Raw genomic sequence first — 12818 nt, forward strand, 5'->3', positions numbered from 1 at the left:
TCGAAAAACACCAACGAGCCCGTGGATGTCCCAGATACAAACTGTTCTCGTACCCACTGTGAGGTGACCATAGTCAGTAGCTCCCCAAGCTGGAAGGCTATAGGTTTGCCGCCAGGAGAGAGATGCTTAGATACCTTAACAGCAAATCCTCTTTACCTTGGAGGGTTTTTTTCGTTTTGAAATGAGGTAAGTGGTGCCACGTCATCATTCTAAATTCAAAAAGCTAATAAAATATATTGAACCTAGAACGGAATAAAGAGAGGCTGGTGTGATCGATGTATTTCAGCTCCAATTACACTTTCTTCACATTCAAATAAAATTGATTTAATGATACTGAAGAACATAACTGAAGATTACGTTTCACTACAGATATACAATCTAGAATACTTTACAAATAGGTACAGAATGCTAAATATTGCTGATCTCAACAAGCACACAACTATACAAGGAACTGGGCCAAGAGCCAGGAGGGGCACAAAGAGAAATGACATGATCCTCCCTGGTCTCCTATTTTAAATTGAGCCATATTCCTTATAAGTACGGGGGCTGTTCATCCCATCCACTCCTTCTAGTGACTGCAAGGCTGCACAGTGACTGGTAGGCTTTCTTTCATAGCCCAGGTGTTTGGATAAAAATCATACGGTCATGCTACTTATAAGCAATATTCACTGTCCAACTTACAAGCTTTCTAAAACAATGAAAATTCCCTTGGATAGCCATGGTCATTCAAACTCTGTAAATCTATTATGGTTCTTCACCCTACTTTGTCTCTTTAAACAATCAAATTATATTCTGACTAGAAGTTATTGCTGATTTCATTTTCTCTAATTGTTTTCATGTAAAAGTCTTATTTTTTAATAATTAGTAATGCCTTGAAAATTGAGATTACAGGTCTTTTATATTCCTCTCTAGTGGGCACACAGGTTTTCAAGAACTAATTTAAGTACACTAACAACTACATGGAGTTTTTGTGCTAAATTAAGAATCAAATTAGGCTATTAAAATAATAATGTAATAGGAATAAACACAATCACTTAGGGATGTTTGAGGGACAATTTTTAATAAGGTGAAGTAAATCCAAATTATGGGATTATAGTTTGAGTGGGAAGACTAAGGATACAGTAGTCTACTGGTATCTTCAGGGGACTGGGTCCAGGACGCCCACCCCCATGGATACCGAAATCCAGAGGCGCATAGATCCTACACACATTCTCCTATGTCCTTTAAATCGCTTCTAGATTAGTTATGCACTCAATACAATGTAGACGCTACATAAATGGTGATACTAGACTGTTTAGGGAATGAAGACCAGAAAAAGACTGTACATATTTGGTACAGATGTTGTTTTTTAAAAGAGCCTTTCACTCTGCAGACATGAAACCTGCAGATGTAGGGGCTGAATATAACTGTATCAGACATTATTATGATATCTTATAGTTTACAAAGTATTTCCCCACACACTAACAAGACCCTTGATTCAGGAGACTAAGGTTTGTCCTGGCCCTTCAAAAAATGAGTTCTGTGCCTTTGACAAATCACTCAAAATTCCTAAGCGCTAGTTTCCTTCTCTGTAAAACAATACTAATCTTATCTCCCTCATAGTTATGACCTACGCTGTAAAAAATAAAAAACTCCTTGCAAAGTATATAGACACATGTGAAAAATTTATTTAGTCAGTGTTTATGGAGGGCTGACTATATAACATGTGCCAGGAATTACATAAGACGGTAGTGCTGTAAATATGAATCGCTACAGTCTCTGACTCAAGCAGCTTATAACTTTTCAAAGCATTACAGCACAGGTGAGACAAACTAGAAGTGGAGTCATCCATGAAGTACAAACAGAAACAGAAGAAGGAATTCAGTGTGCTTCAGAAGCCTGTGAGGGCTTCAAACAGGAATCAGTGCTGGAGCTGAGAGACACTTGGGAGGAAGAGAAGGGCTGGGACCAGGTTCAAGGACACAGTATGACGAGCCTGCTAGGCAGCAGGCTCCAAGGAGACCTTCTGTCGAGGAGAATGACAAGAATGAGGCTAGCAAGGCAGGCAGGAGTCCAGGGGCCTTCCATGTTACCAAATTTTACTGTTGTCAAAGAAATTAATTATTTGGGGAAAGAAACAAGTCATGAGAAAGACTGCTCCATCCGTCTCCTCTCTTATTTTACATCTTCTCTACGTGAACTAGAGAGGAGACTGGTACCCAGACAAGGGCCATGTCACCTGGGATCACAGGAACAGTCACACGTAAGGGGAGGTTTCCAGGTGGTAGAAAAACATCAGAATCTGATTGATTGGGTGCATGAGGTGCAGAATACAGGAAAATGTATGGTTTTTTTTTCATAGGGAAAAAATGGGCCCTGGAATAAAAAGGAGTTGTGAGAAGTTTCTAAGCAGACAGATGTATAAAAGCACAAACTCAGAAGACAAACTGCCTGGGTTCTGGACCTGATTCTGCAAATTACTTGGGTGATCTCAAAGAAGACACTTGTCCTTCCTAAGCCTCAGCTGTCTTATCTATAAATTGGAACTGATAACCATAGTGCCTACCTCATAGGGCTGTTTTAAAGAGTTTAAAAAAAAAGAAAAAAACCAATATTTATAAAGTATGAAGAACAGTGCCAAGAAAATAGTGCACCATAATTACATGTTATATGTAAAATTACATGTTATATGTAATTTTTAGATGACAGACAATTTAAAAAATAAAGATATAGATAAAGGGCAAAATTGAAGGTATGAAAAAGAAAAGAAACAGAATTTGGAACAAGATCCACCAAGTAGGCAGGAGAGGAAAAGGAAGTTTAGCTCAGAATGGATTAGCTGGAAAAAAAGCAAGACAATCCTTTTTGAAATCAGAAATAGGAAACAAATAGATAAAGATGTGCAAACAGGCAACCTGGAAGATCAGGGTACTCAAACAGAGCTTCCATGTTGTGGAGGAGGAAGGCTCTATGTTAACTGCTGAAAACAATGGTTAGGAGAAGAGGAACAAGGCTTGGGAAAAGTGATAAAGGTCTGAAAGGCTCCCGAGGAGGAAGGAGAGCCAGCCAGTATGCGAGCTCAACTGCATTACACAGTCAAACATTTTACTGGCAGAAACTCTGTAGTCCTGTGATTTCTCCCAGAGAGCTCAGCTTGGATCCAGAAACAGACCTGCATCTGGACTGATCAAGAGCTGGGGATTCACCAGGAGAGCATGGTGACTATACAGGATAATGACGGAAACGAAGATGGTAATAAGAAGATGCAGCTGAAGTTAATAAGGGTGTCTAGTCTGGATGGGAAAGAAAGCATGTAGATTTAGAAAAAGAGGAGTTGACTGCATCAGATAGGTTTAGGGATTAAAAAAGCTAGAATAAAAGGTTGCGTGGAAGAGGGCTACTGGAACTAAGACCTGGAGTGGAGTGGGCTGAAGACCAGAAAAGGGTGGCTAAAGAAACAGTCGTCGAAGAAATACCAAAGCAAAGGTTGAGAAGCCAGCATATCAAGGAACAGGATGTAAGCAGGCTAAATGGATATGTGGAAGGAACTTTTGCACAAGGCACCTTGTATAAAAAAAACTCCTTTCATTTTTATTTGATAAATTGAAAATACAAATCTGATTTAAATTTATGACAAATCTTAAAAATTATTCTGGACATTACAGAAAATAAGCCAGAAAGTAGTCAGATACTCACTATAAAGCGATGAAGTCCATAGTACAGTAGGATATCTGCTAAGGTAAAGTTATATCCTGTAAGGTAGACTTTATCTTCAAGGTACAAATTAAGATCCTAGAAAAAAAAAAACAATAAAATATCAATCAACAGTATTAACTTGAAAACATTTAGAAGGCTATCAGAAATTAAATAATGATATTTAATAAATTCACTCATTCATTTTTGCCTTGGTGGGGAAGGAACTCCGGGTCTTGCACATGCTAAGCAAGTGCTCTGCCACTGAATCCCCAGTCTAATAAATTAATCTTTGACATTAATAGACAAAAATTCGCTCAAACTCACAAATTAGACTCCAATCACATCATCTAAAAAAACACAATGAACATTATTGGTCTCATTTTATTTTAAAGAAATAAAACATTAGAAAAGATATTTGAAGTGTCATCTATGAGCATTTCAGAGTCTAGAATTTGTTTTGGGAACAATCTGTAAATCATGCTCATGACAAATTTACTTTTTTCCATTAAAACATAAAAGGCACCTAATCAATTTCCACCTTTTTTGCTGGGCACAGTGGCTTAAGATTACAACCTCAATAATTAGGGAGACTAAAGTAAGGGGTCCAAAAAATTTGAGTTCAGCCTGGGCAACTTAACGAGACCTGACTCAACATAAAAAATCAGAGCCGAGGATGGTCAGGCATGGTGGCAACCACAGGGCAATCCAGCAACTTGGGAGGCTGAGCAAGGAAGATCCCAGGTTCAAGGTCAACCCCAGCAATTTAGTGAGACCCTCAGTAGCCTAGCAAGATCCTGTCTCAAAATAAAAAATCTGAAAAAGAACTGGGAATATAGCTCAGTGATGAAGTTCAATCCCAAGTTTAATGAAAAGCAAGAGCGGGAGATGTAGTTCAAAAAAAAAAAAAAAGTTGAGAATTCTAAGTTACTGGGTTTTGCAGTACATTTGGATATGTGTATGAATATTTTATGCATACATTTAAACAACTTTAACTGGAAATACAATACACATAACACAAAATTTACCATCTTAACTACTTTTGAGTATACACTTCAGTAAGGTTTGCAGTTGTTCACATTGCTACACAACCAATCTCTAAACTTTTTCACCTTGCAAAACTAGAACTCTATGCCCATTTATCAATTCCCATTTCCCTTCCCCAGAAGCCTGACAACGACCATTCAACTGTTTCTATGACTGACTATTCCAGGTACCTCTTAAGTGGAGTCATGGAGTAATTAAACTTCTGTGACTGGCTAATTTCACTCGCACAGTGTCAAAGTTCATCCATGTTGTAACATATGTCAGAACTGCCTTCCTTTTTAAAGGCTGTACATATACACCATATTTTGTTTGTCCATTCATCTGTCAATAGACACATGGGTTATCCACCCTGCCTTGGCTGTAGTGAATAATGCTGCTAAGAATGCAAGTGTATAAATATCAATTCAAGACAATGCTGAATTCTTCTGGGTATAAACCAAGAAGTGGGACTGCTGGATCACACAGCAACTCTATGAATGTCCTGAGGAAGTGTCGCCCTGTTTTTTGTTAACAGTTGCATTATTTTACATTCTTAACAACAATGTACAAGTTACAATTTTCCACATCTTTGCCAACCCTTGTTATCTTCTGGGTTTTTTTGTGGGATTTATTTTTGGGGGTGGCAGCCATCCTAGAGTGCAAGACAGTATCTCATTTTGAGTCTGATAATAATTTCAGCATCTTTTCAAAAACTTATTTGCAATTAGTGTATCTTATTTGGAAATGTTTACTAAAGTCTTTTGCCCTTTTTTTTTTTTTTTTTTTTTTGCGGTGCTGGGGATTGAACCCAGGGCCTTGTGCTTGCAAGGCAAGTACTCTACCACCTGAGCTATCTCCCCAGCCCTCTTTTGCCCATTTTAAAATCAAGTTATTAGAGTTTCTTTTTTTTTTGTATTCTGGATATTCACAACTTATAAGATATATTAACCACTTATCATATATATATATATATATATATATATATATATATGTATATTTTCTCCCAGTGAGGTTAACTTTTTAACCTTCTGGATATACAGAAAGTTAGACTGAGAATTAAAAACTATTTTTGTGCCTAAAAACAGAATTCATAACTATATTTTAGCCCGTAAGACTTTTTAAAATGTAGTTTTCATAAACTATGAATGGGAAATATTTTCCTGATTAGTGATATAAAATGTTTCTTACCAAAAGAAAGAATTTCACACTCAAAATATTCAGAAGAGAAATGTGTGACATTTCGTTTTTAAAAACAAGTCTTTCTGATACTATTGCCAAACTTGCTAAAATATTTCCCTCTAGAGATTCACCTGATTTTTCTTTTTCTTCCCACCTATTATTAAACTTTTTAATATTATATGATAGAAAAGTTAGAAAAGTTACAACAACTACATATATCACTCATCTGGAGTCAAACAATGTTAGTATTTTGCAATGCTTTTAAAACAATTATATGTTGCCTTACTTATAAGGCATTTAATCTTAAGAACTGTGCTTCTGGCATCAAAATGGAACTTTGACAATTAAGAATTAAATCCTTTCTTAATATTTTAAGAGCAAAAGACTTAAACATAAATAATAAGAAAGACAGCCCATAAACATGGTTGAATACACACAAGTAAACTTTTATTTCATCGAAGAGGCCACTATCATATACTAACACATCACAAGATTACACTGTTTTGGAGTCCAAATGAGCAATGTAGCCTTAAAAGGGTTGTTTTGTTGTTGTTGTTTTTGTTTTTGTTTTTAAAGCAAATGGTGTGGGGAAAACTGGATATTCATATGTAGAAGAAAGAGAATAGACCCTTAACTCTTATCCTGTACAAAAAGCAAGTCAAAATGGATTAAAAAACCTAGAAATTAGACCAGAAATGATGCAACTCATAGGAGAAAATATAGGGTCAACACTCCAATATACAGGCACAGGCAACAACTTTCTCGGTAGGAACCCCTAAAGCCCAGAAAACAATGCCAAGAGTTAATAAATGGGATGGCATCGAATTATAAAGCTTTTGTATAGCAAAGTAAACAATTTAGAATGTGAGGAGAGAACCTACAGAATAGAATAATATTGTTGCTAGCTGACAGAAGAGTACTATCTAGAATATATAAAGAACTCAAAAAACTTAAAACCAAAATAAAACCCAATTAATAAAGAGCAAATGAATTAAACAGACACTTCTCAAAAGAAGAAATACAAATGGTCAACAAATATAAAAAAATGTTCAGCATCATTAGCAACTAGAGAAAGGCAAATCAAACCTACATTATTTACATCACAGCAATCAGAATGGCAATTATCAAGAATATAAACAATAAAAAATGCTGGAGAGTATTACACTGTTGGTAGGATTTTAAATTAGTACAACCACTATGGAAATCAGTATGGAGTTTCCTCAAAAAACTAGATATGGAGTCATACTACAGTGATACATGCACACCCACATTTATAAAAGCACAATTCACAATAGCTAAACTGGAACCAGCTTAGGTATCCATCAATGGATGAATGGATAAAGAAAATGTGGTGTATACACAATGGAGTTTTATTCAGTCATAAAGAAAAATGAAATTATGCCATTTGCAAAAAAAAAAGGATGTAATTTGAGACCATTAAGTTAAGTGAAATAAACTCAGATGGTCAAGGGTTATATGTTTTCTCTCATGTGGAAGTTAGGAAAAAGGAAAAGAAAGGTGGAGGGAGGTATCTCATGAAAATCAAAGGAAGATCAGTGATGCAAAGGGACCAAGAAGTGGGAGATACGGAGGGAGGGGGGAAGTGCTGGGGAGTGATATTGGCCAAATTATATATTGTTATATTGTGTGCACGTATGAATATGTAACAACAAATCCCACCATTATGTACAAGTACAATGCACCAATAAAAAAAAAGATGGAAAAAATAATAGCAAACTGGGGGGTGGGGGTGGGGTGGAAAGCATAGTTTTTTGTCTAGCAACTTCCCTTGTAAGAATTGAGCGTATGAAACAAATGGGAACATGTTCAATTATCTAGCAACAAGCTGGTAACTAGCCGGGGGCAGATGATTTAAACCGTAGTACAACTATGTGGGGAAGACATAGGTTATCAAAAGGAAAGTGAACACACTGACATGAAATGATGTTCCCAACACACTGACAGCGAACAAAAACCACAGCAGGTTGCTGTGTCCACTTTAAATAAAACCCGCACATGTACGCACAGGAAGACTACAAAAGGAGTTTAACAGAGATCTGATGCTGAATGCAAGCACTAATAGTTCACTCTAGATCATGGGAGGATGACTGTTTAAATGTCTTACATTTGCTTACTTATATTTCCTAAATTTCTGTAACAATATCGACTGCCTTTAAGATAATACTGTCTTGAAACAGCACAGTAGCAAACAAAACAAAAAAGAACAATTCTTTCCTCTCTGTGCTCCTACGGTGAAAAAATTCACACTGTAGTCCATTCATCTCCCCCACCAGAGACAGAACAGCCTGTTCCAGGCAGAGGTCCTAACAGACACAAGCTACCTTGAGGGCAAAAGGTAATAGGCGAAGGCAGCCAAGAGCTATAGGTCTGCCTACCTTGAGTAAAAGACAGCAGGTAAAAGCAGCCTGTTCCCAGGTCTGACACCCATGGGGAAAGATTTCAGCTTACTAGAGACCACATGTTCCAACAAATCACAATACCTTCAACAGGGTGTGGATATCCTCTTTATTGGAGTGTCCATCTACTCGAGTGACCCTGTATTCCAGCCACTGCTGAACAGTTGCTTTTTCTTCCGCAGTACTTCCCAGCAAATACTCCTTGTTGGCTTCTTTGACTAGATGAGTTGCTATCGTAGTCAATCCTGTTAGGCTTGGACCATTGTTTGTTTGAAGAACTGGAATCTTAAAAAAGAAAATTCTTCAGATAAATTTTAAAAACTAAAGGCCATCATGACTATAAGTTCTAAGTAATCACTATACATGCAACTATTTTTCCAATAGTCTTTAAGTTTTGAAAATCAAAATTACCTATAATGATAAATCAAATAGTACTAATCTAGGCAGACTAGATTAAACAGCAGTAACAAAAATCTCAGCTCTTAGCTTGGCACAATATAAGCTCATTTCTGACCTAAGAAAGTCTACTGAGGTTTGAAGTGACTAGAGTTTAGCCCAACAATTTTGGCTTCTTCCATCTGTGGCAACTCTCTCATGAAGTATGTCTATAATCACCACAGTGGGGGAATAGATCACAGTGATATTTGCATCAGCAAAGCAAATGTTTCCAACTGGAAGTGACGTCTGTTACTTCATGACACAACTCACAGCTAGAACTAGTCCGATGACAAACTGCTCACCACCCTCCCCACCCCCACCCCCATCACGAAAGAGCAAGGAGTCAGACTGTGGGCAAATGCAACCCTCCCAGGTGTCAGAAGAGAAAGTGACATATACTTAGGAAGCTCTATCATGGATGCTGTCACTGATCTTACCTAAAATCAATTCTGGGATAAAAGAAACAGATTTCTTGGAGCTACACAGCTCTGCAGTTGAGTGCTTACCTACCATGTACAACGTCTAAGGTTTGATCCCTAGCACTGAAGGAGGGGGGAAAAAAAAAAGAAATAAAAATTTTTCCCCCTCTAAAAGAATGTAAATTTCATGAGAATGAAGAATATCTGAATATTTTATGTGTACTAATTTCTCACATGACTATCTGCATGTTGTCTATTTTACACTTCAAATTTGAAAATTAAACCTCCAAGAATGTGGCTTTATAATGAGATGACAAATGATAACTATAATACAAAGTTAAAAAGGTGAATGTACTTAAATCTGACTTTTTATTCCTTGTATTACAGTAACAATACAAAAGATGGGTTTTGGAATAGCTTATAAAAATTTGCCAATTAATTCAAATTTTCTTGAAGCACAACTAAGGACAAAGCATTAAATTTAAAAGAAAATGGAAAGAATTATCCAACAGGGAGACTGACCAAAACCAAAAAGTATACAATCTAAACAACCTAGCCAAATAAAAAAATATTTTCATGGGACAGAATGCTGCTCTTTTAAGCCACAGAACAGCATCTTGTACTGTATAGTGATTTATGCTTTGCAGGGCACTTTTATATTCACAGCTATGTAAACAGAAACTCTGTGAAGTACACAGGAAGATTAACATTTTACAGATAGAGATGCGGAAGTTTCCTCCTAAAAGGAAAAGTGGGTAACTAAAGGTACTTTTCACTTCCCATTCACTATGAGTATTTTGAATTCTCACTTTTTGCCAGTTAGGCTTGGTCCACTGTTTGAAAACATACATTGAAAGAAAACAATATGGAAGCCTCTGCAGGTGCTGATAAACTATTCCTTGACCAGATGGTTACCTGGGGGCATTCGCTTTGTAGTAACTCTTCAAGATCTGTGCACTCTTCTGAATGTACTTCAGGGAGAAAAAAAGTAACTCGCAATTGGGAATGATGTGTGTGCCAGGCAGGGTGTGGGGGGGTATTATATCTAAAGAAAACTATTTGTGGGGCTGGGGTCTAGCTCAGTGCTAAGGTGCTTGCCTAGTGCACTCAAGGTTCTGGGTTCACTCCCCAGCACAAAACAAAGCAAAACAATTTGCAAAAATAAACCACTCACAACCCCACCATGCTAACCCCAAAAATTCCATTACCTTTTTATCTAATCATTAGATCTTCTAAGATAAGGTAATTAATCTCTCACTTAAAGAACAAGAAAAAAGGCCACCTGGTTTATAATGGCAGAGTCAGGATTTGAATAAAGTAGTACTATCTCAAAAGTCTATTCTCTTTTCTTTATACAGCTTAAATATACAACTGCTAGTCTTCTGTAGTTGCAAACATGGAACACATACTACTTTCACATCAATCTTACAGTTTATAATCTTCAAAGCAATTACTTTTAATGGCGGCATAAGTAATACTCCAATGTGGTGATGTACAATTTTTTTTTTTGGCGGGGGTGAGCAGTGGTGGGGATAGAATTCAAGGTCTCACACATTCAAGACTAGCACTCTACCACTTAGCTACATCCCTAGCCCTGAAGTACCATAATTTAATGAACCATTCTTCTACACTTAATATCTAGGCTGCTTTCAATTTTTATTATTTTTGGTTATGTGGCAGAGCCTTAATTCTGGCTTATTTGCTGTCAGTTGTTTACTCAAAAAATTGCTGAAACTTATCTGCTATCCCAGGCCTTTCCCTATACACAGAAACTTTTAATAGCTACCTAATGCTAAAATGTTTTAATCAAAATAAAATTTAAAAACACTCTGAACTAGAAAGCCCTCACATGTAGGTCCCAAACTGACTTTGGGTTTACCTTTCATTGCATAAAATCCCCATACTAATTTTACTTATTGCCTCAAACATCCCAATCTTTTATAATTTATTGCTTTCACACATCCTTCAAAGCCTAATCCCTAAAGGCCAGCTTTTCTGGGAAGAGTATAAACCCACGTTCAAGTCAGAATTAACTTCATCTTTCACATTTCTCACTGTTTTCTTCCATTAGTACATATTCGGTTGTGCTTTAAATTAATTGCTGTTGGCTGCTTCTCACACTAGGTAAAAAAGGTTTAAGAGTTCCCAATGTTTCTGAAAAAATATAAACCAAACTTGAGAAAGGTGGCTGACGGGAAGTTATCAATACCGGTAGGAGGAAAAAGAAAAAAACAGGACATCTTAGGGCTAATGCCTAGACTACTCTGCCACCAATCAGAGGGCCGATCTTAGGCAAGTCACAACCTCTCCAGGCTTCAAGTTATTTTAGATGTAAAAACGACAATACTACTACTTTTGAGACAAGATTTTAACATGGATCAAAGAAAGAAAAAAGTTAAGGCCAAAACACACTTGTCTGGAAAATCCTCAAAGTGACCAGAAACGAATACATTAGTGTTTCTATAGCCGTTTCTTCCCGTAAGACATTCGCTCCATGGCAAACAACGACCTTTATAAAACGCAAATGTTCCTTAATACCCTGGGAAATCTGGGTCTTTACGCTTCATTAGTCAGTCTCTCGCCCTGTAGCTCTCCCTCATTCTTTGCACAATGCACACTGAACCTGGGATCACAGACATCCAAAATGCCTTCCCTGAATCCTCCAGATTGAGCCCCAGCACGTGTTCCCTTAGCTATACACGCTTCAAAGTAGTACTTTCTGCTAGTATAATTTAAATCACTGCCGTGTTTGTCCACCCAGCCCAAAGGCAAGCTTCCTGAGGACGGGAGGCGTGTCCCCTTTATTCAACGCAGTATTCCCCAGGCCCAGCACAGTACCACCCGGGCCCCACTTGCGCTGCGTAATGGATGGATTCGTTGCGTCATTGAACCAAAGATGCAATCTTGGTAAAAGCAGTCGGTGAAGGCGAACGCGCGGTCTCCAGCTTGCACTATCTAAGGGTTCTTTGAGCCCTCCCGCAAATGGTTTCGTTTTCGCTAAACGGGAGGCTGAGAATTTCCGTGGAGGCAAAGCTCAGGCCGAGCCCGTCCTGAGCGGGTTCTCCTTCCTCCCTCCAGGACCTGGCGAGGACCAGCCGAACCCGCGTCTCAAACGCGGACACGTGGGGAGCCGCGGAGCTGCATCCTCACCCCGGCCGGCTCGGGCCTGCCAGGCTCAGCAAGCCCCGCCCCAGCCCGCTCCTTCCCCTCCGCGCCGCCTCCGCCTCTCACCTGCCGCTCGCCCTGGGCACTGTACTTATTTCCCTTACTCAGCCCCAAGGACTTCTCTAGCAGCTTCAATTCCGCGGCCGCCGCCATCTTCCGGCCGCAGCTCCTCCGAGGATGGGACCAGGGGAGCAAAGGCCTCCTGCATTGGCGGAGAGGGAAGGCCGACCGCCGCAAGCGTCACCGGCGATTGGCTGAAAGCAGGGCAGCGTTGGGCGTGCCCGCGCGCAAGAGGCGTGGCCAAACGGGGGCGGGGTCTAGAGAGGGATGTGGGACAGGTGGAGAGGTGATGCCAAGTCTCCTTAGGGGCCCTTCGCCTGCAGGCAGAGCGAGCAGCAGAACCGAGCTTGGGTTGCTGCCGTCGTCTGGCTTTGCCAGCTTTTGAAGGGCTGCCTGCTGGCCTGGCTACCAGAGTTAACTAGTTACTTCATTTGACAGGCTG

The 12818-nt window shown here is 38.9% G+C and overlaps 1 protein-coding gene across 4 annotated transcripts in view; it reads right to left on the minus strand.

Moving 5' to 3' along the window:
* EEF1E1 (eukaryotic translation elongation factor 1 epsilon 1) overlaps positions 1-12557 on the minus strand; it is a 24983-nt gene extending 12426 nt beyond the window's left edge. Inside the window, exons 1-3 of one of the 4 annotated variants that reach the window (XM_079147542.1) lie at positions 12383-12539; positions 8379-8579; positions 3676-3771 (exon numbers count right to left, since the gene is read on the minus strand). In XM_079147542.1, the coding sequence (XP_079003668.1) occupies positions 3676-3771; positions 8379-8579; positions 12383-12469 (384 nt within the window). In that variant the 5' untranslated portion in view covers positions 12470-12539. Of the gene's footprint in view, positions 1-3675; positions 3772-4889; positions 5041-8378; positions 8580-12382 lie in introns of those variants that run through there. The other 3 variants (XM_079147539.1, XM_079147540.1, XM_079147541.1) reach the window with 3 other exon arrangements.
* Between the last annotated feature and the right edge of the window lie 261 nt (positions 12558-12818).

The sequence above is a fragment of the Sciurus vulgaris genome, assembly GCF_902686455.1.
Source record: "Sciurus vulgaris genome assembly, chromosome: 7".
Classification (NCBI taxonomy): domain Eukaryota; kingdom Metazoa; phylum Chordata; class Mammalia; order Rodentia; family Sciuridae; genus Sciurus; species Sciurus vulgaris.